This window comes from Convolutriloba macropyga, chromosome 7 (genome assembly GCF_964194025.1).
Source record: "Convolutriloba macropyga chromosome 7, txConMacr16.3, whole genome shotgun sequence".
Taxonomy (NCBI): domain Eukaryota; kingdom Metazoa; phylum Xenacoelomorpha; order Acoela; family Convolutidae; genus Convolutriloba; species Convolutriloba macropyga.
The window spans coordinates 10,828,594-10,853,103 of NC_134474.1; the positions used below are offsets into that span (position 1 = coordinate 10,828,594).

The 24,510-nt window shown below is 33.1% G+C and overlaps 1 protein-coding gene across 1 annotated transcript in view; it reads left to right on the top strand.

Annotated features, from left to right (window-relative positions):
- LOC142342936 (uncharacterized) overlaps positions 1–21,101 on the top strand; it is a 114,266-nt gene extending 93,165 nt beyond the window's left edge. The window contains exons 15-21 of the mRNA XM_075394616.1: positions 3,921–4,035; positions 4,316–4,546; positions 12,263–12,387; positions 13,615–13,689; positions 14,028–14,109; positions 18,558–18,604; positions 20,731–21,101. Coding sequence (XP_075250731.1) covers positions 3,921–4,035; positions 4,316–4,546; positions 12,263–12,387; positions 13,615–13,689; positions 14,028–14,109; positions 18,558–18,604; positions 20,731–20,942 — 887 coding nt within the window. The 3' untranslated portion in view covers positions 20,943–21,101. The remainder of the gene's footprint in view (positions 1–3,920; positions 4,036–4,315; positions 4,547–12,262; positions 12,388–13,614; positions 13,690–14,027; positions 14,110–18,557; positions 18,605–20,730) is intronic.
- The last annotated feature ends 3,409 nt before the right edge of the window (positions 21,102–24,510 follow it).

Genomic DNA, 24,510 nt, shown 5'->3' on the forward strand with positions numbered 1-24,510 from the left:
TTCTATAAAACTTGGTTCTATGAGTCTACACTTTTTTAGACCTATATGATGCTAATAGATTCCGCAAAACATTATATACAGAAGAGCTCATCGTAAGGGAACATTTTCTTCAAAATTCAATTCAATTAATTGTCTGAAGGGGATGCGAATTTATATTTTATTGTAATAACATAAATAACAAAAAAGAAAGATCCCTTGCGATCCCAAACAGAGAAAAGATTTCTTTGTGTGTGTGCTTTTCTCAGGTAAAAAAAATGTATTTAAAATAAAATAAACAATTCATAACCTCATAAACAATTCTCTACAAATCAGTAATAGCACATTTTTAGGTAAACATTTCTTTTGAAGTGTTTTCTCTGCCCACAATAAGCGACCAATTTCCGGCCTAATAATATCTTATTACTTTTTCTGTATCAACGTTACTGATGTGATAGTTTGCAGATCATTTTTAAAACTTTTTTGCTTGTTCGAATATCCGATTTGAAAAGTCCGACTTTTCAATCAGGTCGGAATTTTCAACCCAGAAAATAAAAGCATAAAAACTGATAGCAAAAACTTTTTTCCAGAAAGTTTTGAAGAAAATTAACCAACATCAATGGTTTCATCGCCCCTACTGATCAACGAATTTAAAAGTGAGAGAAACTCTGATCTGATTGATTTCGTTTTTATTGGGTATAGAGTTTATTGAAATTTGTGAAATTCAGGTACTAGGCTTTTTGCATGCAAGTTTGAAAACTTTATTGTTGAAAAGGAAACAACAAAACTTTTGCATTGCTCTTTTGAGAATGCACATAATTATTCAGTTCAAAACATAGGAAAGTGTAGGTACGCTTGTTTTGAAATGTCAGACATGTCGTTTTTGTCCACGTTTGTAAGTTTTTAAGTCTTCGTTTTCGTTGTAGTTGAGGCAAGCCAAATAGGAAAACAAGCCGAATTTCGAAATTGTGGTCAAGGAAGCTGAAAACTGGAAAGATCAAGCAAGCAGAATTTTTCAAAAACAGACACAGAAAGCCAAAATTTATTTATTTTGAAGTCGCCGACAAATTTTGCTAGGATTTAGCCAGTACGTATTGATAATAACAGTTTCTACTATTAGTGAGTTTTTAAGTCTTTTCAAGTTTTTGTTCAGCTTCGTATTTTTTTATTGACTATTTGGTTTTTCATCGCAATTGATGCGTTTAAATAGACGTTATTGCTTTTTTTCCTGAATTCTTAGGCCTCTAATAACAACCCATAAAAGAGGGGTTGTTCGGCCAATATGTTTTTTCAAAAGACTATTCCAAGACTCACAATCTTTTGTTGTTCTGAGACCATTGATTCTATCGTAAACGTTCCGCAATTTAATCGGCGTGGTAACAAAAGCAATCCAATTTTTTTTCGCTATAATCATACATGTTTTTCAGACTCGGGTTTAAAATTACAACTCTTTTGCTGAAACTGCAACCTCTGTATTGCACAAAAACAATCTTTGGACAACTTTATGAAGTGCTGGATTTTTTTGTATGCTTGAGTCAGACCAAGAAATTGCGTTTAGGTACAAACACTACGTGAAATGGAAATGGCATCCAATTTGATTGGAACTAGGACAATAGCGCCGTACTGTCGACTGGATTACCGTTTCATAATAAGACGATACATATTTTGGCTCAAATTGTTTTTGGTTTTGCTCGAGGCACTTAGCTTGCAAAGTCATCAACAGAATGACGTAAATTTTTTTCCGGCAAGAAGTGCATAAACAACAAGCAACTTGTGGTCCTCGACTAAGGCAAAAAACCTAAAGCTGAGCGAATTGTTTTGGTGCAATTTTAAAGTTCCTATCGCATATAGTAGCAGTTGCACTCCCCAAAAACTGTAATTTTGTTGCTTTGGAAAAAAAAAACATCGTAATTTTCCGCCAACAAAAATGGCTCTCCGCTGTAAAATTTTTCCATTCACCTTCAAAAATATCTTCCCGAACGCTTTTTGTAAGTGGCGGCAGAGATCGTTTTCTCACGTTGGGCATTGATCCTCTAATTTGCTTGTAGGAAAGAAACTTTTCGGTTGTTGTTGTTTCAAGTTTTACTTCGTATACTTCCTTCAATCTTTTTGTTGGTTTGTTTTGAATCTCCGATAACACTTCTTGCCTGAATGTAACATTTTCGATTTTCTCATCGGGCGCTGAATGATTATGTTCCGGGCAAGGATAATTCACAACTCTCAAAGTCCTTTGAAAGGGCCATTCGACTCTAGCCGTTATTGTTAATGCACTTAAGTTACACTTTTTGGGGTTCTTTTGTTTATTTTAAACAAACATTGGATCTTTTCCGTTTATGCCCCCCCCCCCCAGTACGTTATGCGCTCCCCAGTTACAGAGCACGTGCCATTGCATAGTAAATCACTATGTAAAAATATTGCACGTGCGTCTGGGGGGTGCAAATAACATGCACCTACTAAGCTGGGGGGGGGGCACAAACGGAAAATATCCCAAACAGTTTTCAAACATCAAATTTTGTCCTTAATATTTGCCTGGAATAAAAGAAGTCTGGCCCATTTTGTATTTGAAACTACGTTAACGGCAATTTAAAACAAAGCTAGTGATTAAGCGTGTGGCAATGTATGGTTAGGGAGGTTACGTAATATCTTGTTGGCTGTCTGCGTTATCAACGCATTATGCAATTGTTTTACATAATATTCGTCTTAGTTTTGTGTCGGCTTACGATTATGTCGGCTTGGTTTGCGCTCGCCTGTAGTTGAATGACTCTAAATTACTGCCAGCGAATTATTCAATTGTTCGAAATTTTCAGCGCATTTCAGAGAATTATTATGTAACAATATTGAGCTGGCTTCTTGAAAAGCTCAGCGCAATTGTTACATGATTTCAGCGAATTCAGGGCTTTTTTTACGAATTTATGTTTCACTGAAACTGCGCTGATATATCATCTCGATGAATTAAAAACAAAACTATAGTTTTGTTTTTAATTCATCGAGATGGTATATCAGCGCATTTTCAGTGAAGCATAAATTCGTAAGAAAAGCTCTGAATTCACTGAAATTATGTAACAAATGCGCTGAGCTTTTCAAGAAGTCAGCTCAATATCGTTACATAATATTTATCTGAAATGCGCTGAAAATTTTGATAGATTCTCTTAATTTGCGGCGCACATTCTGAAAATTTCAGCGGATATAAACGCTTTTAGCGTTCATTGATGAGTTTCCTTCCATTTTCCTTTAACTTAGCTTAAATTGTTTTTGAATAGCTTAATTGACGTTTTCGGCGCATATCTTTAGATAATTTTAGCGCAATTAATACAAAATTCTTTGTTAACATGAACTGAAATCAAATGTGAAAAATTTCAGAAATCAATGCCGCAAAGGATTAAGTGATGGCCATGACGCCGGAAAGTGCGGATCGAGGGCCACTCACCACAGTTTTTTGACAATTCAGCAATTCTTAAAAAATAATTCCTCTAAAGTTTTAGCGCATTTCAGAGCAATTCAGCACATCAATTTGAAAGGTTCTTGCGCGAAATGATCTTGCGATAAATTATTTTTTAAGAAAAAATCTAGACCCGTGTAGTAAAACAAATTTGTAAATTTGTTGAATTTTGCTATAAGTGGCCGACATGCATTCGGGAATTAGCAGTAAATTAGATCGCGTTCACGAAGTTTCGATCTAAAGACTACGATCAAAAGGAAGTTTTCTTACTTTTTTATTTTATTACTAACCAAAAAGACCAACGGTTATTTCTCCCTTTTCTCTCAAAATATCATTTTTCACTGAATCTCAAGCAAGATGAATATTTCCTCGGGTTAAAACGAACCCTCAACTTTTGGGTTGAAATGCGTTGACCTACAAAAAATACGTTGTGAGAATTTCAGGGATGTCTGGCGCACTTCGTGCCTAACTTTATAAGATTTCTCGGTCCGGGTCTCTTTTTCAGGCTATGGTGTGACGTATCCCACGGTGTATGAAGTTGTCACCTCGTTTGAATCTAACAGCAAGCAAACACCCAACTTGACCCTGCCCTTTATTTCCCCAGTCAAGAGGCCTATGAGGTGAATTTTGTAAACTTTCCCCCTATACTACCACACTACTACCAAAATTAAAATAGAGTTTGTTTTTCGCGATTCTGTGATCAATAATTTCAGTTCACAATTTTTCGTTTTTGACCTTATAAGGTCAAGTTTTCAAAAGGTTACACATTGAATGCAAATTCGCAAAAGTTTGCTGGGAGCGATTTAGATTGTTTTCCACTTTGCTTGAACATATTAATAATTTTGATACTTGGGGGGCGGGGGCAGTTTCTAAACTCTTTTAATTTTTTCCTTTTTCCAGCGTCTCCGAGTTGAATGGTCTTATCAGTGTCCAGAGCTACTACTACTTTACCTATTTCTACGATCCAGACGACCCTGAGTTGGCTGTACCCCCGATGAGTCACGAGATTTATTGCAACGCTGATTTGGACTATCGATTTGACTCCTTCCCCGGACCAGATACAGACCCTCTTGGTTTATTAACAGGACGATGGCAAAAGGATAACCCAGCAACAAAGATGGTGGCTTTCTAGTAAGAAATAAAAATGACATGACGCAAATTTTTAATACCAAATACTGCGTTTTAAAGTAGTTTACAATTCTGCAAAAGTTTAAGCCAAATCAAACCAATTCTCGTAAAATTGTTTCAAAACTTTGAAACTTTGAATTCTGTCGATTTGACTCTAGTCATGAGCTCATTCAATTTTACAAGGGTCCTGAAAGATGAAAAACTGTGACTCACAACCAATCTAGCAAAAATCTTTGCGTTCTCGTGCCAAATGGGCGCAATTCTGGCACGAATTTGAGTTTTCCCAACATTAGGATGACACATTTTTGGGATCAATCTACCAATACTGCTACTTTAATTGATCTTTTCTCCGCCCGTTTTTCTAGCTGCTTTTCTCTATTTTGTTTCAAAAAATCATGAAAATACGGTTTGTACTCATGGATGGTTTTACTCTAGCTCAGCACTACAAAATACTAAATATAGTTCAATTCACCATACAGTTATGGCTGTTCTCTGTTTATTCCTAGAATCCTCCGCAGGCCCTGACTTTTAAAGTAAACTTTGAAGTAAATCTCTTCACTCTAAATTAGGTTTTAACTTCCAAAAAGTATATAGAATTCAAATTCTGTGCTTATAAGATTTATTCCAAATCATTTGAAAAAAAAAAGAAGTCCAAATGTTATTGAAAAAATTAGAAAAAAAATTGAAAAAGTTTTCGACTTTTTGATTAAAATATTTTGCGAGTACATAAACATCATTTAAAGGCCCCACAAACTTCCAAAAAAAATCTTTTGGCCATTTTTAATTCTATCTCAGATGTCGTATTGTCTGCCAAAAATTATTAACTGACCGTGAATTTCGGAGGGCTGAACAGCTGTCTGAGAAAACAGCTTAATCACAACAGTAAAACTTTATTAGATAGAAAAATCTATCTTGAACAGCTGAAAAAATAGTTTGAAAGGTTTCAAAGGAAATTATATTATACAAAAATACCGTATATTTTTTATCAACATCTACCCATCTACAAGACCCATCTACCCATAGACAATTTTTTTCACTCCAAGTTTCATGACAACCTGAGAAAACTTTGAATTGTTCTTTATCGGGAGAAAGTCTTTATTAGTCTTAATAAAACTTTTTTATAATTAAGACTAAAGTTTGACTAAAAAATTGAGTCTTGAGATTTTTTCTGCGTTTTATGGTAATCTTGTTGGAGTTGATGATCAGTTAAAACAAATGATGTTCTATTCAAAAATGCTGTCTTTTGTATTACTCTCAGAACCATATTGACACTCCCTCTTGTATTCTACACATATTTTTTAAGAATAGTAATGCGGTTCATTATTTGCGTAAACTCTAGGAAGAAAAGCAGTCGTTCATTTACGTCCTGTATTGTAGCACCTGCACGCTTTTCGAATGCAACTCTCATTGTCTTTTGTTTCTTTATATTTTGCATTTTTGCGCAGTTGGCTGAAACTGCAATAAACATTTCTATTTTCTTAATTAAAAAAGGAGACATACTATCTGACAGTCATCAGATACAAAGTTTTTCAATAAAGTTATTGGCAAGCTCAAAGAACAAACTTCCAAAAGAAGCAATTGTATCTTTTAGGCCTTTTCTAGAACAAAATTCAACTTGTACAAACAATAAAAGCATCAGGTCTTGTTTTGATTATCATCATTTTTACACAGACTGATACAAACAGTATGTGTATCTTTTTCAGCAAGAACTTTTTTTTCTGTTGAAAATGAAAATATTACAAATTTTTGTGCCCTGTTTTAAGCAAAAACGGACATTCTCAAAACTGCTTGTTTTTTCAAATGTTAATTGTGATGAACAAGTTGTTTGAGCAGGCAACATAGGGGGCAAAGAGTGAAATTTTTGAAGGCAAAGCCGCAAAGTAAAAAAAGAGCCAATGTGCATGTTTAAAGCTAATTCAATCATTGGATGAGAATGCTGCTTTGTTTTTGGTTCCACTTGAAGCTGATATTCCGAAAGAGAGTTTTTGTGATAGTTTTCAGAGCCTCGAAAAACCAAAATTGCAGAATTTGTTTTAATAGCTGGCCACCCTAAAGATGTTAACATGAAACTTGCGTTGACTACATCTCTCGAGCAGACGATATCCCAACAAATTTAGCGGAAGATGACAAGCAAAACAGCAAACCCGCGTTATTTTCAAAATTTTAAAATTTGTACCTGTTGACGGAGACTGATCACTTACAACGTGAAAATTCAAATTAGACTATCAACCAATAGACTCAACTGAAGTGATTTTTGTCAATTATAAATGTGAGAGATGAGACAGAATGTCGCAACAAACAGAATTATTATTTTTTTTGGAAAATGGAATTATAAACAAAGACTTAAAAGTAATTTTTTTTTTTGACCGGTCATCCATAAAAGTTTTGCTCAGCTGGATAAGTAAACCGAACAAAATACGTGTCATGGTGCGTGTACTTTTTATCAGTACTGTATGAAACCTCAGCTTGCTTAAAATCAGTTTAGCTTGTTTACGTGAACAAGAAAATGTATACAAGAACGAAAATTTATGTGAACACACCTTAAAGAAACTTAGCAGAACTTGATTAAAGAGTTTTGATTAAATATTTACAAATAATGTAGCTGACCAGTAGATCTATAAAAGAATTGCAGCTAAAAAGCAAAAATTATAGAGAGAACTTCAAATTAAAAATACAGTTCAGAAATTAATTTAATCAAATAATGAGACAAAAAAAACAAAAAAGTGTGGGGGTTTATTGGCCATTAAAGATCGAGAACCTCGAGAAAATTGACAAATGAAAAAAATGAAAATTGCAAAATTTAAGGGCAATTGATATTTTTGCAAACCCAGCAGCAAGATCTAAAAAAGGTTCCATTTTTCCAAAAACCGATAAATTCAGAAAATGACAAAAAAATTAACAAAAATAATGCTAAAACTTGCATTTTTAAGACAATCAGAACCCCTTCGTTGTCTGCAAAAACTATCCAGTAGCTCAATACCAGCGAAAGATGGAGTGGAAGGACAACAAATATTTTGCAAAACCATAAAGTCACGGTTTCATTGAAAGTAAGGAGCATCAAAGTCAATGACGCACACAAAAAAACTCTTCAACTGATTTTCACTATCAATGCATAGAAAAAAAGTCAACCTTACTAAAAAACTTTTAAAAAAATGGGAATCCGAATCAAATGCAGCAAAATGCAGACAACAACCAAAAGAACAAAAACTTTGAAATAAATTTCTCTAAGTCAAAAAACCTATAAGCGGTAATTTGAAACGCCTACAAGGATCCCTTCATGTCTACTTAAACAGAAAATGAGACTTGTTTTTTGTCAATACGACAGAACAAAGAACAGATAATTAGGCAAAATGTGCAAAATCCCAAAAAATCTTAAAGATCATGTTGAGTTTGTAAATATTGTTAGCTCAGAAAACATAAAATATTTCGGCTAAAGCTTGAATTAGAAGAGAACTTTCAGACATATCTTTAGTGACACTGAGCGCCAGAACAAATTAAACAACTACAAGGACTCGCAAAAAATAAAAAAACGACTGATAATTTTTGAGAAAAAAAACTTGTCAAATTCGTTAAAATTTTCATTTGTCAAAAAACAATTAGATTAATACAAAAGGCCAAATAAAATGGCAATGAAACCTATCATTATTTAGACAAAAGTACAGAGAAATAAAAAAAACAAAAATAACTAGAGAACGTACACTATTTTCTGAATGCAACTCTTTTCAAAGTCGTGAAAGTCGTCCATACATAAGAAAAAATTTAAGCTGATCAAATTGTTACTCTTAAAGGAGAAACTTCGAAGTCTCCATGATGACAAGAAATTAGAACTTTCCATGAATTATAGAACGATAAAAATACTATAAAGGATGAAAATTCCAAAAAAAAATATTTTACTTTTTTAAATTATGTAGTGTCAACTCCGTTAAAAATGTTTGCTATTCAGATTCCTCAGTAATGAGACTTTATGACAAAACATTAAGATCAACTACAAAAACATTCAAAATTAAAAATAAATAATCACTCAAATTATTTAAAACAAATAACGCTTAAGTGAAGAAACAAAAGAATTTCTCAGGGCAAAAACAAAATATGAAAGATTTTTCTTCATATTTTTTTCCAAGTTGCAACCTCAAAAACTATTGTTTATAATATATTTTCCGCTATGATTCAACTGTGTTCAACAAAATTCAAGTGATGGGAAACCATAACCAACGATATACGATATATCTCAAAATATGAGAAAAGCCAAGAAAACAGAGAGGAGTTAAAAGAGATAATCCGAAAATTTTATTGAAATTTCAAATATAATTCTCCGTAGAAAGTCTCAACAACTGTTCTCAAATCATCTTAAGTAACAGTTGCTGCTTAATCATTTACAACCCAAACGACAACAGTTGCACTGAAAAAACTCTTAGCATGATCAAGAGAAGTAAAAACTACACAAAAAATTAGGTTTGATTAGTTTATTTTATGATAGATATAGTATCAAGTAAAATTAACCCTTAACTAATTATTCATATGAAAATCAAACAAAGTCTGAAATGCAAAAAAAAATCAGGAAAAATAGTATTCAAAAACGTTAACATTTAGTCTATTTTGTACTATCAAAAAAACTTAAATTGACATGAGCAAAATGAAAAGATCACTGATACCGATATAAAATTCATGTGCAGTCAAAGACTTAATATCAGAAATTAAAGACTTAACAATAGCTCGAGATTGCACTTATGATTGAGATGGTCAGAAACTTTCCCGAACGTAGAATTAATTTTTACATCGTTTACCAGAAACCAATTTACACAGAAAACTAACTCGATCTCCTTCAAAAACTGGTGTAACCAAAAACACCACCCTCTTTCCCCATTTTTGTTCCCAACAAGCTCCCCATTTTTGTTCAGCAACAAAAATGAAAAACTTTGCTTGGGCCGCATTGACGTTTAGATCCTTTTTTCAGAACAACTGTATCAATTAAAAAATTAGATAGCCATAATTCCTCTTCGAGCCGTAAAAATACGCCACACAAATACAATTTAATTGCTTTGAAATAAAAATGACAGGGCTCCAATACAATACAATTCCACTCTTGAATTGTGGAAGAAACAGAGAACCAATACAATCCATATTCTTTTGAATGTCAAAAGAAAAGACTGAATACAATCCAAACTCTTTTGATTGTAACAATTTAGCACACCAAAACAATCCAAATACTTTGGATTTTTTTTAAAAAAAAAGAAAGATCACCAATACAATCAGAATTTTGTATTGTATAAAATAGTTCATTCAGAAAAAAAATCGACTGAATAGTGGATATCAAATTAGGCTTGAAAAAATTTGTAAACTAACAACAGATGCGCTAAATTTGACAACTGAAGTGTTGCATAGTCAAATATCTGCGTAAACTTTGGTTCACTGGACAAGTAAAGGCGCTGACAAAACTGAAGAAGGGCAAAACGTAGATTTGAAAAACCTCCTCTAATTTGTTTTAATTGCTTTATTTTGTTTAATGGATCTTTTTTGGTAAAAATGTTCACCATTGCCTAACATTTGGATAAACGGGAGCGTTATTGTCCTCTAAATGCTTCCTTTTTGCATCAACTGATCTGGTAGAGAACAATTGAGAAGGAATTGCTGAGAAATTCAACTCTGTAGTGCATATTTTTTTGGAAATAAACGTATATGAGATATTATATTCAAACTAATTTAAATTTATTTGTTTAATATGAAACGTTAGGCATCTTTGCTTGATTTGTTAGGTCACAATTAGAATATTTATGGAGTTACATACAAATTGTGATTCTACGCACAATTTCTTTTTTGCTACTGTAACTTGTACAGTTTTTTTTTCAATTGTTTAGTGCATTGAATTAATTGTAACCTTGTAGGATCCCTATTAGTATCTAAAATCTTCCTTGCTTTCTTTGTTTTCTTCTCGAAGAACTGGATCCAAAACAATTACGTTGAAGATTGGACAATAAAGAGGGGAATTTGATTAGTTTGACGGATAGTTTAATTGTTGTCGTCAGTTGCCAACTGACGACAACAATTAAACTATCCGTCAAACTAATCAATTTCCCCTTTTTATTGTCTAATCTTTAACATAATGTTTTTGAATCCAGTGGTTTTCAAATCTATGCTTTGGCCTTCATTTTTATCTGCGCTTCTACTTGTTCAGGAAACCAAAGTTTACGCAGACATCTCACTATGCAACACTTTCCACTTATTCGGCAATGCAGTTGTCGAATCTAACACATCTGTTGATAGTTTACAAGTTTTTTCAAGCCTAATTTGATAACCCCCATTTTATCGCTTTTCTTTTCTGAATGAACATTCTTTTACAATCCAAAAATTTTGATTGGATTGGTGATCTTTCAGTTTTTTCAAAATCCAAAAAAGTTTGGATTTTATGTTTGTGCTAACTTTTTAGAATGAGAAAAAATTGGATTACGTTCGTTCTTTTCTTTCGACCTTCCAAAGAATATGGAATTTATTGGTTCTCTGTTTTTTTTCACAATCCAAGAGTTGAATTGGGTTGTATTGGTGTGCCGTCTTTTTACTGCTCGAAGAGGAATTGTGGCTATTCTTGACCAGAAAAACGCTTGACCAGAAATTCACCATTGCTTAGAGAGTCGTTCAGGTCTTTTCATTGAAGGCATGAAGTCCTTAGTAAATTTGTTAAGAAAAGCATAGTAACAGTAGACCATAGCTTCAATGTAAATTTTTTTTTCATTCATTCGTAAAAATTGTGATTAAGTCACTTACTAAGTATAGCTACATCATATATGTCGCTTGATAGTTGACTAGTATGGTGCTCATATCATCAAACAAATTGTTGAGGGAGTGCTTTCAGTTGAGAGAAAAAAATATTAAAGAGACCGAGAACCGCGATTAGCTACGACAGAAATTATTGAGAGCCGATTGGTATTGGTCTGTTGTTTTTGAATAGGGATATAGAGAAAAACTTTGCTCTCTAGTTGAACCGAATTGCTTGATTACAATTTGATAGACATATTCCAACTCATCAATAAAATATACAAAAAACACATAGTTCAGGTAAAATTGCACTTAATTTTGAAACAAATACTAGTTTTGCTATTTCTTACAAAGGCTAATATAATAGTTTCTCAATGATCGTATAATATTGGGGACCCCTAATATTACAATCGTCTACCGGTACAAAAAACTACTTACAAAGAAAGTTGCTGGCGCTTTCCCTCGCGGTGTTAATTTCAATGCGGAAAGCGCTTAAACTTTGTGAAAGTTGTTTCCACAAAGCAATTTAAAGCTTTAAAATAAAAAATAGGATAAAATAAATGTGAAGAGTAGTTGCGTTTGACTCTAAGAACTTTTCACAAAAATTTGTTCTTAATACGATTTAATGTTTTAAGATTAGTAAAATGAAGGATTATACTGAAATGACACATAATATCTTCCACACAATTTTCGGTGCAATATGCTTCAGTAAAAAGTATTTTGTGGCGGAAAGTATATTCCACTTTTCAAGTTCCAACTTCTAAGTGAAAAATACTGACTGCAATTTCCATATAGGGCACCGCCTTTTGCTCCGCGAATTTTGAAAGTATGTTTCACGCGCACACTGTATTAACATATTTAAAGTGAAATCTGGGAATAAACACGAGTGAATTTACTGAAAAATTTTGTACCGGTAGACGTTTGTAATGACGATCCGGTTGTACCAAAACTTTAAATTGAATGTTTTAGCGGGAAACAAATGGTACAATTTGAGTTCTATATGCGCGATGATATTAATACTTGGAGAGAAGTCACCCTGGCAGCTGAATTTTGCTACGCAAGGGCTGAAGGATATCAAATTACTGCGTCACCGGGTGAGTTATCACTTGTGTAAAAATCGGAACAACTCTCGTCCAGTGCTGGTCTCCATTTCCCATCCCGGGTCGAGGAAAAATCGATCCGATGCTATACTGCATTACCATCAATAGAAGTTTATCTTCTCTGTTTTACAGAGTCAGTTAGTCTTTGAGATATAGGTAAGTCTACTTCGCGCGCAGAAATAAGTAGCCCTAGCTCTTTATACTTAGTATAATAAGTAGCCCTAGCTGTAAAAAGGAGCCCACCCCGGACATTCCAGAATAGTTATCTTGTAAGAATCGTACTATTTCGTACAAACTAGTAAAAAATTAATACGATTAAGTAAGATTTCAGCCAGACAATTATTGGTTCGTACTAGATAGTTATCTTGCAAGATCTTACAAGAATTAGTAAGATTTTGCGTTCTCTTACTACCTCAGGCTTACTCTTTCTTAAATATAGTAAGAGTTACACGATAAATATTTAGTACGAGGAAGATTTATCTTGTAAGATCTTGCAAGAAGAATATCTGTTAGTGCTAATTTAGTCTGAAAGCTTGCAAGAACTTGCAAGATTTCTTAATAAGTATACAGAATCTTGCAAGATGAGTTTGTACGAAAGAGTACAATTCTTACAAGATAACTATTCTGGTATGTCCGGGGCACCTTGGGTCTGCCTTACTATCTAGTAGACCCTGTTCAATTATTTCTCCGAATAGACCATTTTGCAGACCATTGTACTCTTGGTCAGACCTTAGTCCGCTCATTTAATAATAATAATAATTAATTATAATTGTGGTTTCTGCGTAATCGCAGCGGAACAGCATTAGGCCTACAGTAGCCTGTTCGCAGCTGCCCTTTTTCTTATTATTCTCCACATTTCAGACTGTTCTTTTAATGAGCATCATTGCTCTTTTTTTGGTGACTATAGCCACTTTTTTTGCGTCTGAAACTGTCACGTGGTACCATCATTGCAGCCAACATTGGTCAGGCTATGGTCAACCTGAAGCTATGGTTAAGTAAGAGCTCATCCTTACATTGACAGCTTCACGGAGGCAGGGGATTGAACTCTCAATCATTGGCGTGTCAACCACACACCTTACCTCTCGGCTATCAGGCCACTATTTGCCCCACATGTCACATGCACTACTCAAGATGGTCTGATCAAAGGTCGCTCGGGTCTAGATTATCAATCTTTGTTCCACTAATCTGTAATCAAGTTACTGAAATTCTCATTGTGTTCAGGTTCTATGACGTTTGTGACTCCTCCTTTCGATCCCGAACATGCGACGATGGGTTTCGCGGCTTGTATCTCTCCAGGTAAAGATTAAAGATGTTCTAGGGCTTTGCGGGGGGGGGGGGGGGGTGAGGGGGGGCATTCCGGGTCGTTAAATGCACGGACCCGGAAGAAGTTAATGACCCGGTAGTTCCATTAATAATTCTGGTATTTCAGAAGTGTGACCCGGTCTTTCAAGACATAAATCTGCTGGCGTTTCGAATCATAAATCGTGACGTCATATCTGATTCTTGTGTGAAACCTAGGGTGTGTTTTTCACCGGTTAATTAGCTTTTTCGTATGATCGCCCCCCCCCCCCCCCCCCCCCCAGGGCAACTTGAAATGAAAGTGGCATTTCAACTCATAATTTGTTGTTTTATAGATTACAGACTGCACGAAACAGGAACAGATCTGAAACTGAAGATATGGGCCGAAGATGTTAATGAAGACAAGTGCTATTTGCCGTAAGTTTATCTTATCTGGATTTTGTCGGTTTCCTTTTTGATCAGATCTATACAAAATGAACATTGAATTCCAAGTTAGGACAATAGGTAGTAAATTGCAACAAAAACCAAACAATTTCTACCTAACAAGGCAATTGAACAAATCACATTTAAACTTAAGTAAGTTGCTTAACAAAAAAAGAATGAACCTTGAGATGAGGAACATAAGCCAAGTTACCTCTCATTCTGTGGTTAAAAAGACGGCTCCTGCAAATTGTTCCAGTGTATTGCTTAAGCTTGTCGAAAACGTTTTAGTTGTCATTTAGTGAGTTGGTTTCTGCGAATAATTCAGTTAAAACAGCTGAAATTAGTTATACGTATGGATAATTTTTTGAGTACTTTGCTCTTATAACTTGAAATGTATAAACTTCATAATTATCATTTTCAACAATGCCGATACCTATCTTTAATTATAAAGTAAAATTTACACTGGTCCCTCATTAAAACATTGAATTCAACAAAGGCAACTAAACCTTGCAGGAGCTCAGAACCACATAATTTCCATCAAATAACCCAGGACACAAAAATTGACATTTCTGAACTTCAACTTTAATTACCTGGAGAATATAAGGACAAAACTTAAACTTAAAGCTAACGGAAACTAACAAAAACATATATATATATATATATATATATATATATATATATATATATTTATATATATATATATATATATATATATATATATATATATATATACTTAAGTAGCATATTGTACACTAGCAGCGTCTCATATTTAGCACAAATAAGTCCTTCTTTTTTATCTGTGGAAAAACCTTTTTCGACTATAATATGTGTTTAAACAACGTTTACACTCTTTGCAACGCAAAGCTTTATAGATAGTTAATTTTCAATTGGAGATTAGTCTTCCTTCAAGAAATTATCTCTTCCACTTTTTCTCTGCGTCAGTAGACTTGTCGTTTGGATGATGCAAAGCAAGCGCTAGATTGCCTTGAGAGTTAAGAGTTATTTTCGAGTCATAAATATTTAAAAGATAATGCTAAATTTCGTGCCTCAAAATATTGACATCAAAAGTATCCAATTCAAAAACGCATATGAAATTATTAGCGAAAGCCACAGGTCAGTTTCAACGGCACTGAGGATACTCATTCCACCGGAAAAGTTTTGGTGTTTTAGGTGAAAATTTTGTACAATTCGCATACTTTTGAACTAAAATATATTGTATAAACAAATTGTAATTGTCGTCACGCCAAATTTGCAGCAACTCATGGCCTGAGATTTCAAACTTATTAAAATAACATATGGTTTGAAACCAAGCCAGATCATTCATTGGACCTCTGAAAAATAAGTTTCTGCTATGCGAAGTGGACAAATGATGAAAACATTAATTTTATTCAGATAATTTGCCGACGTTCTTATTATGTCGCCTACTATTATCGATTTCATTTAACCAAATTCTGGATACTTTTTTTAATGTTCAGTTTAACCTAAATCAACAATTTTAAACTGTAGACAAAATTTAATAATAACTGGTGATTTTTTTTTAAAAAAAAGGACTTTTTCAGGGAAGCACCAAACATGTTGGAATTTACAAAAAGATAAAAATTCAAGTGAGATCCTAGACGAAAATCATCTTTAAGTAGAATTTCACAGTCTTTTTTGATAATCTATTATCTTTAGTGCCAAAAATTTTTGGGTTCTAATTTTTCTTTAATATTGTTGCCCTTTCAAATTCAAAAATTTGTGATGAAAGTAAAGATCATTTTTGATGTCATAAGCTATGGAATTCAGCACAAACCTGATTTTGATTAACATTTTCTAGAATTACTTAAATTATTTTTGCATCTAGTTTCTTTTCTGTTTTTTGATCCACAGATTTTGAAGTTTCTCAATCAACTGAAATTTTTCACAATTGCACATGACACACAAGAATAATTAAAAATTGTTGCAATTGAACTCAAAATACATAAAATTTTAGAGCAATTGCGAGGCAGATTTAAACCACTTTATGCTGAAGTGCACATAAAATTTAGATTTAAAAATAGTGAGTACTCCGGGAACTGAATAAATGTCTCATTGAACTCAAAACTACTGACTGGAGTTCTTTATGCTCAGAATTTACATCTAAGAAGATTTAGATTTCTTCTACATGAAGTTTGTTTATCGTGTTCCGGTTATGAGTGCCCCTCTGGAAACAATATTTTATTTAGTAGAATCCAAAACAAATGGTAAATACTATATTAAATTCAATCATCAATTTTAGTGCCAAAAATCTTTCATTTTAGAAGTTGAAATCTTTCCTAGCAGGCAATTTTGTTCTGGAGAAATTAATGAAGCCATACAGTAAAACAAACAATAAGAATTTTTTGTAACAAATGTGGTTAACTTTCAGAAAATTACAGCATCAACTTTTCCCAACAATTAAAAAAGTGGACCGAAAATACCAGTCTCACCACTCTTTATATATAAGATGAGTCAAAAACAATTGGCTGCAGATTAATTAATTCATATCCGATTTAAGATTTGCAGCACAATGGGAAAAAGCATCGCAAAAACACAATTTAACGAAACCTAGAGCTCACTGCCCAAAAATTAGAAAATAGTTTTACAAACTTGTTTCGAAATAGAAAAATTAGTTTCTTTTCAGAAGCACAAAATGCAAGCATAATTCGGAATTTTCGAAAAATCAGTCAAGTAAAGTAAAATTTTGCCGATAGTACCTAACTAGAGTTTTCAAGACATAGTGAAAGTACTATTAAGAAACTTTTTCGCAATAATTGTAAACTTTGAGTAGCTATTAAAATGGTTTCCCGGAATCAAAAAGATCACTAATTTTCAACTCATTATTTTATTCTTATTGTTAAAATTCATTTGTTTGGCTTTTTGTAAAGCATTTAACCCGGTTGATCTGTTTGAAGACGGAACTTTAATTGGCTTGCTGAAACTTGTTTCAATGGTAACAAGTATGACAGTTCAGCTGACTTAGATTTAGCACAACATTTACTTGTTTAATTAAATCTAGAAAATAATCGAATTCCTTAGGATCAAAAATTTCCATGAAAACAATTTTTCTTAATTCACTAACTTGATTGAGAAACTACGAAAAACCTTAAAAGAACTGGTTGTTTCAGTAAAAAAAATCCAGTTTTCGAAAAATAAATTTTAAATTTTTTAGGACCTGAGAGAACCGAACAAAACCCTTATTCCAAAAATTTCATTTGAAACAGAAGTTTTTCGCCGATTTTATCTCCTGTTCAATTTATTTTTTATTATATCCTTCCGTAACATGATGTTTTGTTGTACTGAAATGATCAATAAAAGTGTTCTTGTTAGCTGGCTCTATATGGAATTCTCATCAATTAATGCACTGAGGCTTGTATAGATGACTTACAGTATGACTTACCAGACTTGTAGTATGACTTACACTACCAGTTACCATAGGTTATTCCTTACGATTTAGTAACTATTGTGACTTTTGCTTAACTATTGTGTCTTTTGCTTCGCACAGACACCAGATAATAGTCTTTTTCATCGGTTGCCAATGCCGCTCATGTTTCAATGATATTGAAAACATCATATTAGAAACTTTTTCAACCCCAGTTTCTTCGCATTTTTGCTCGCTTCATTCAAAAATATTTTATAGGCTGCGGCAAAAAAATTGTTAAAATTAAGTTGTTAGAAAATTGAGGTCGTTTGAAAAACCTCAAATAAATATCTAGAATTTGCCGTGAATAATTATTTTTGTTGTAATTTTATCTTTTTAAGTATTTCTCATTTCATTGAAATTCTTTTTTTACAATTTGATATTAAAATGTTGCTATATTTCATTATTTGTTTTTAAGCGCGGTGAACTCGAAAAATGTCTGAATTTTCTTTCAGCCTTGTTAATGAAATTTGAGGTTAAGTTTTCCTAAAGGCTTTCAGAAAATCATTAGGATTAAAATACGTTGAAGTTTTTCTGTTCAGTATTTTGATATTGATGCAAAGACAAAATCAGAATCTTGAAAAAATCTTCAAATCTTGAAAAAATCAATTTTTCAAGGGAATACATACTTCTTCTGCCATTCTGCTTGCAAGAGTTGAATAGTCTTGCAAGAATCTTGGAGGATTTTGAATCCGGTATATTTCTCGAGTGTAATTTTGCAGCTTTGCATTATTTCATCATGTTTGGGAATGGGGTTCCTCATTCTCTCACAAGTAGCCAAAGCGGCTCTGTTTTAAACGTGAGGTAAATAAGCTAAACTTTAATTATCGGAGAAATGGTTGAGAAATAAAAATATGAATTAAAATAAATGGTTGTGATTTGGAGTAAAATTTAATAAATCAGAAATGAAATAACAAAAGATCTGATCAAATTTGGATATGATAGAAACCGAAATTTTTGATTTTACAGGATAAGTTTTATTAGCAGTTAACGGAACGCAATAACTTGATTTTTTTGTTTTCAGGGACGTGAACGCATTCTTCGGAGGAAACTCATCTTCACCCGATGAAAGTAAGTAAAACCATCTTGATTGAGTTCAGAAATTTGCTGCAAAATTTATCAAAAATCTTTGCCGCAAAAACATGTTGCCATTTTTTCCTCAATCCATTTTTAGCACTCAAACAAATAACACTGGAGGTTCAATGGTAGAAATTTTTTAATGAAATTGCAGTTGAAAACTATTACAACTTTGTGGGCTCCATCTGGATGCCAGGGGAGGGGAGGGGGGCAGTTAAATGATGACAGATTGGAGTTGCTTACTGTTACAGCCACACGCAATCAAAAGTCTTATTACCCGAACCGCTATTAAAGCCAAATAGAAAGACTTGATGGAGGACATTTGCCCCGAGCGAAAGTGAAATAACCAAATCAAAGTCCTCGTTCAAAATAAAATATGATGAGAAAACTTGTGATGATCGTTAAAAACTCAACGGGTGTGAGGTTCGCTCAAAAACAGCTAAAATTATCGAATGCCAAAAACAGCTAATGTAAAAATATATAATAAGCCTTATATCTAATTTTCATCGTCTTTGGTGACAGTTATACTCTTGTGATCTATTTCAGTGTAAATTTTTATCATAAGCTATTTCGAACGAGTACGTCAACGAGGACAATGCTGATTTGCTCTGTGAAATGTTTTCACTTTTTGCCAATTTCACGGGATCTTTTTGGACATAGCTCACTTTTTAGAGCTCGAATTGGAATTCTGCTCAGTTTATTTGAAATTTCAGTTCAATTTTAAATAAACTATTAATTTATATTGTAAAAAGTTCATTATAATTCTTGTTGTCACAAAATACCCATGCAAACATACCCAATATATGCCAAATTAGTTAGAACATGCCAAATATTCTCACCTGTAATTTAAATAAGCAAAATTATTTACTGATATTGGGATATTTAACACAATCAAAGCTATTTACCTGCGTACTATAATAATTGGCCCAATTTCGTGTATGCAAATTTCGCGTTGTCAAAATTAGCGTTGGCAAATTTTGTGTTTTGGTGGTTGATAATATTCAATTATAACCACAATTGTCACAATAAAGAAATCATAAAAATTTGACCTTCGCCCGGATTAAGAAAAAAATGGGCTAAACTTCTCCTCCACTTAATTTTTTTGAGTTAAATTTACCCCAGTTGAGATAAATTTACTGTACTTTGCTTTCTTCGAAACTTTTGAAGGTGAACCGAAACTTCATACACCTTCATATGAAACATACAAAAACATGACATAAAGAAAAATCTTGCCAAGAACTTGACATGGCTCTTTCCATGAAAATAGCAAGATTTGTACAAACTTGCGAGATATTCGCTTGGGTATCAAGAAACAAGATCTTGACAAGATAGCCAACAAAGATTTTTAAAAACATGGCACGATATGTCCCTGTTTCATTACATTATCTCATACACCTAGCCAAAAAACATTTGAAGCCTTCTTATTTGAGATTTTTTAGTATCGAAACATTTCCACTAAGAAAAACTGTATGAAACTGACTCGAAACAAAAAGTAGTGAAGCTGAAGCTAAAAGCAAGTTAAATTTTTTGCAAGTCTTTAAGATGTCCTCTGCTATCTATTTTTGAGCTAAATGTTTAACTGTAAAAAACCTAATGGTTTTTAGTTTGAAGTTCCCACGTCCTCGCTACTCTCATTTTATTTGAGTTCAATGGAGATTTTTTCCTCGGGACGTGATACAACAAGCAGCGATCAGAAATTGTAAAATGTGTGGTCAATATTTTGTTAAGAGCTGTCAAGAGCTGTTCTTGGTTTATCTTGATGAGATCCTACCAAGGATGTCCCGCTTTTTCGCCCATATTTATTTAACCCCCTTTCATTTAACCCCGATTTATCCACCCTCTATCATTTAACCCCTCTAACATTTCACCCCGATTTTAACCTTTTTGTAAAAAAGGGACAATTAAATTAGCAACATAAATATTTGACCATGCCTCGCGGGCCATGGCCATGCCTTAGCGGCCCGTGGGACTTGACATGAAACTATCACAACCGAACATGGGATTAAGTTATCGACTTAATTATGACAAAATATGCCTTTAATTTCAAAATAACGGGGGGGGGGGGGGGAGATCCCCATTTTGCAAGATCCCCATTTGTTAAAAAATTGTCTCATTTTCAGAGTGTTTCTATTCGTACCACCGAACAGATTGCACCACATTCGACGGAGGGAACCTTGAAAAAACGATTCCATTGAATGTCAAGATTGAGAATTTGGGAACAAGTGTGATCAGGATACGAATAGCGATTACCATGAAACCGGGCATCGTTAACAAAAACCCAGTCATATGGCCCAACACCGTTTCATATGTTGGAGGTACTTCTTGGCTTTGAAAACCGAAAAGTTTCCAATTCCACCGTCGGCAGTATTTGGCATTCTACAATTCAAACGACTAAAAAATTATAACTTGGAAAAATGTATAACTTATTAGGCTTCACAAAATATAATTTTGTAAAAACATGCTCTTTAGTTGTGCTGCAAGTTCTATTTAAAAAAAAACTGGATTTTTGTACCCTATGATGAACTATATCTATGATAAAATTTGAAGTATGATAAAATTGATGTATACTTTTAAATCACAATTCCAATAATAAACTTTTCCAATAATAAAGTGTGAAAAACGGTACCCATTTCAAAGTCTTCAGCCAAACATATGCCAGACAATGATATCAGAAGTTTTGAATAGGTCGCAAATATTTTTTTCCAATTACAAGCAGCCCAAGTAATGAGCGAATTCAAATCTTGCAAGATCTTTGCAAGAAGAATTCATTTCTTGCAAGAATCCTGCAAGAAAAAGGGAAGAGCAACAATGTATGATTCTAGATTCTTGCGAGATTTTGTGTTAAATGATTACTAGCGATATATATTACTTCTCAATAAATCATTCTCCCTGATTTAAACTAAAAATTCCTCGCAATTGTGTTTGAATTATGATTAAAATCAGAAACAATTTAAGCACTATTAATTGAGTGTGTTCGAACCTGCAACTTGTAATGTGGGGTTTTTATATAGCATGATATAAGAGAAAAACGTTGTTTCATTTGTCTAACTGACACATTTTTTGGGCAGATCGCCAAAAACACTGGTAAACTTGAGTAAGTTTAATAGGCCAAATGATCGCGCTGCAACGTACTGAAAATTCAATTCAACAGTTTGGTCATCTTTTCCCACCTCAATAAGAGAAATTTAACTGAAACAGCTTAAACTTGCACAAATTGCGCTTCGCTAAAAAGCAGATGGGACCTGTCTTTAATGAGACTAAGTATCAAATATACAACAAAAAAAAACAAACTGGAAAAGAACAAATTTACAATATAATTTAAAAATATAAGAATAAATACCTTAAAAAACCATAACAATCATCAAAATTCAACTAAAAACACTAGATAGATTCACAGGCAGCTATTTGGGAAGCTAGAAAGGGCCAGTAATTTGAGTAATTAGCGAAACTAGGTAATTGGACTGCAAAATCACAACAAATACAGGAAAAATTACTAAATACTTGAAACCTTTATAACTAAATTATTAGCTGAAGAAAAACAGATGTTTTTATTGGGCGCACAATTGAAAATCATTACCCCTAGATGTTAAAATGACTGTGAGAAAAGGCAATACCTTACTACTCCTAGTGTCAAAGACCTAAAGGCATCGGCTGAAACTTGAAGTCAATAAAATTAATGATTGTGGCAGAAGAATAGTGAACGGGAATAATTTTCCACAAAGAAAACAAATGAAATCAAAGCCATTAAAATAATAGCTATAAATGGAGATTATTAAAAAATCATTGCACATCTAAACGGATACCTTGAGATTCGTCTTTTTTCTGAACATGGCATATGACCACAGAATAAACAATAAATACAGGCAAATTTCATTCAAGTTTGCGAGCACCGTGTAGAAACCATTGAAATGAAAGAAATCTCCTAAATCAGTAAAAAAAATTACTGGTTTTTTTCGTTTTCCTTTGGTTTTCGAAATAAAAGCAGACAAAAAGGACCACAAATGTGGAGCAAAGACCAAAGTCACCAAGTTCTCATAAAAACTCTTAGTATCAAAATCTACAAATGATTGCTTAAAACCCAAAACTGTCGAACAGATTTTGTTTTGTTTCTTTAGAAAGAACATGAAATTTGTCATTAATGACTTAGCTACAAGTAGACAAAAATAATACGGAAAACCACGAAATATTTTGAATTGATATCTTTCATTGAAAATTATTCTTTTCCAAAAGCCACAAAGGCAATTGATAATTTTTTAATACATCATTAGGAAGCCAATCTGGCCAATGATGACTGAAGCTACGGGACCACGGAAAGAACAACAAAGGCTAGTAAAACTCAAAACTTTCTTAAAACTTTAAGAAATTACTTTGTCGCAGCGATAAAAACAAAGAGCTTTTCTCAGAAAAAAAATCTTTGTTTTTTGGATCTCATATCTATTTTAATGAGAATTGCCATTAATGGTATTAATGGAAAAATTAATGTGAATCATTACTTGTCTTATTGACATGTACAAAATGTGCAAAAACTTTTTAAAAAAGCAGGGCCTGAAAATATTCTGAATCTTATTTGATTTTTTAAAAACCCCGAAAGACAGTTAAACTGGATTGTGATTGCAACGTGCTTTGGCGTATCTAGTCAATTCTTAGAACAACAAATAAACAATTTGCATTTTGCCTAACGTTTATTGAAATTACCGAAAAGTTGGCACATCGTTCACTACAGAAAACATTCCCAGGAAACCAAAGAAAAAACCTAATCTCATAGTAAAACTGTTTGTTCCATAGTTGCGGCAAATTTTGACATAGGGTCTACAGATTGATGCCATTTCTCATCAAGAAAAAGGCTGAATTTTTTTTAAAAAATCAAGCAATCTTTCTGCAATAAAAAGTTGGATAAAACACCTTTGCCGATTTGCTATACTATTTTGCATTTGACCATTTATCCCGAAAAACTTATCGTAGACGTTTTTTTTTAAAAAAATAGCTTGAATCTTTGATAACTATTAGCAAAATATGTGAACATAAGCAATGAAAAATACCAGAATGTTCCTGAAATTTTAAACCTGAATAAGTCCCTGGTTCAACCAAATTTTAGGAGCTTGTATGAAACACATCACAACCATTTACGATGAATATTGTCAGTGACCAAACCTGACTGAAAAAAATCCCTTTTTAACAGCTTCTCACAAACGTGGGCTCAAATTAACAAAAACATCCTTAACGTACAAAACTGGTTCAGGGTTTTGGTCTCAATTCTCGGGGTCGGCATGTGTTGAGTTAACATCTGATTTTTGTACAGATAGTATCAAATTTGAAACTTATTTAGGAGCACAGGCAGAAACTTAAGAACCTCAGAATCATATATGTAAACTGGTGAGTGCTGGATTGTGTGACGGATATTAGATTAATTCTTTGAACTTTAGTCAGGCAACATTTTTATTTGACGAATATAAAAGATGTAAGAGCACAAGTGAATAAAATTGTAAGAATAACACAAGATATGATTATTAAACCAAAATTCAATATGTTAAGAAAAGAAGAGATTATGATAGTCTGGTTTACCAAGGTGTTTTTGTTTTAGATTTAAATAAAATTCATATGTATGAGTTCTTCTAGGATGTACTTCAACCTATACCAACATATTCAATAATACATTATATAGATACTGATAGTTTTGTATTAAGTCTTATTGACAGGAAGCTAGTAATGCATAAAAACAAACTCCTGAAAGCTTTAAACGTAATTTTGACACTGCTGTTGTACAAAACTATTCAGGTTTGAGATAAGAAGCATACAGTGTTTTGTAAGGGTTTTTCTGCAAGTAGAAAAGAATTAAGAAAAAAAATAAGGTCAAACATTTTAATTACTATGATGCATTAGATTATCATAAAGAAAGAGAG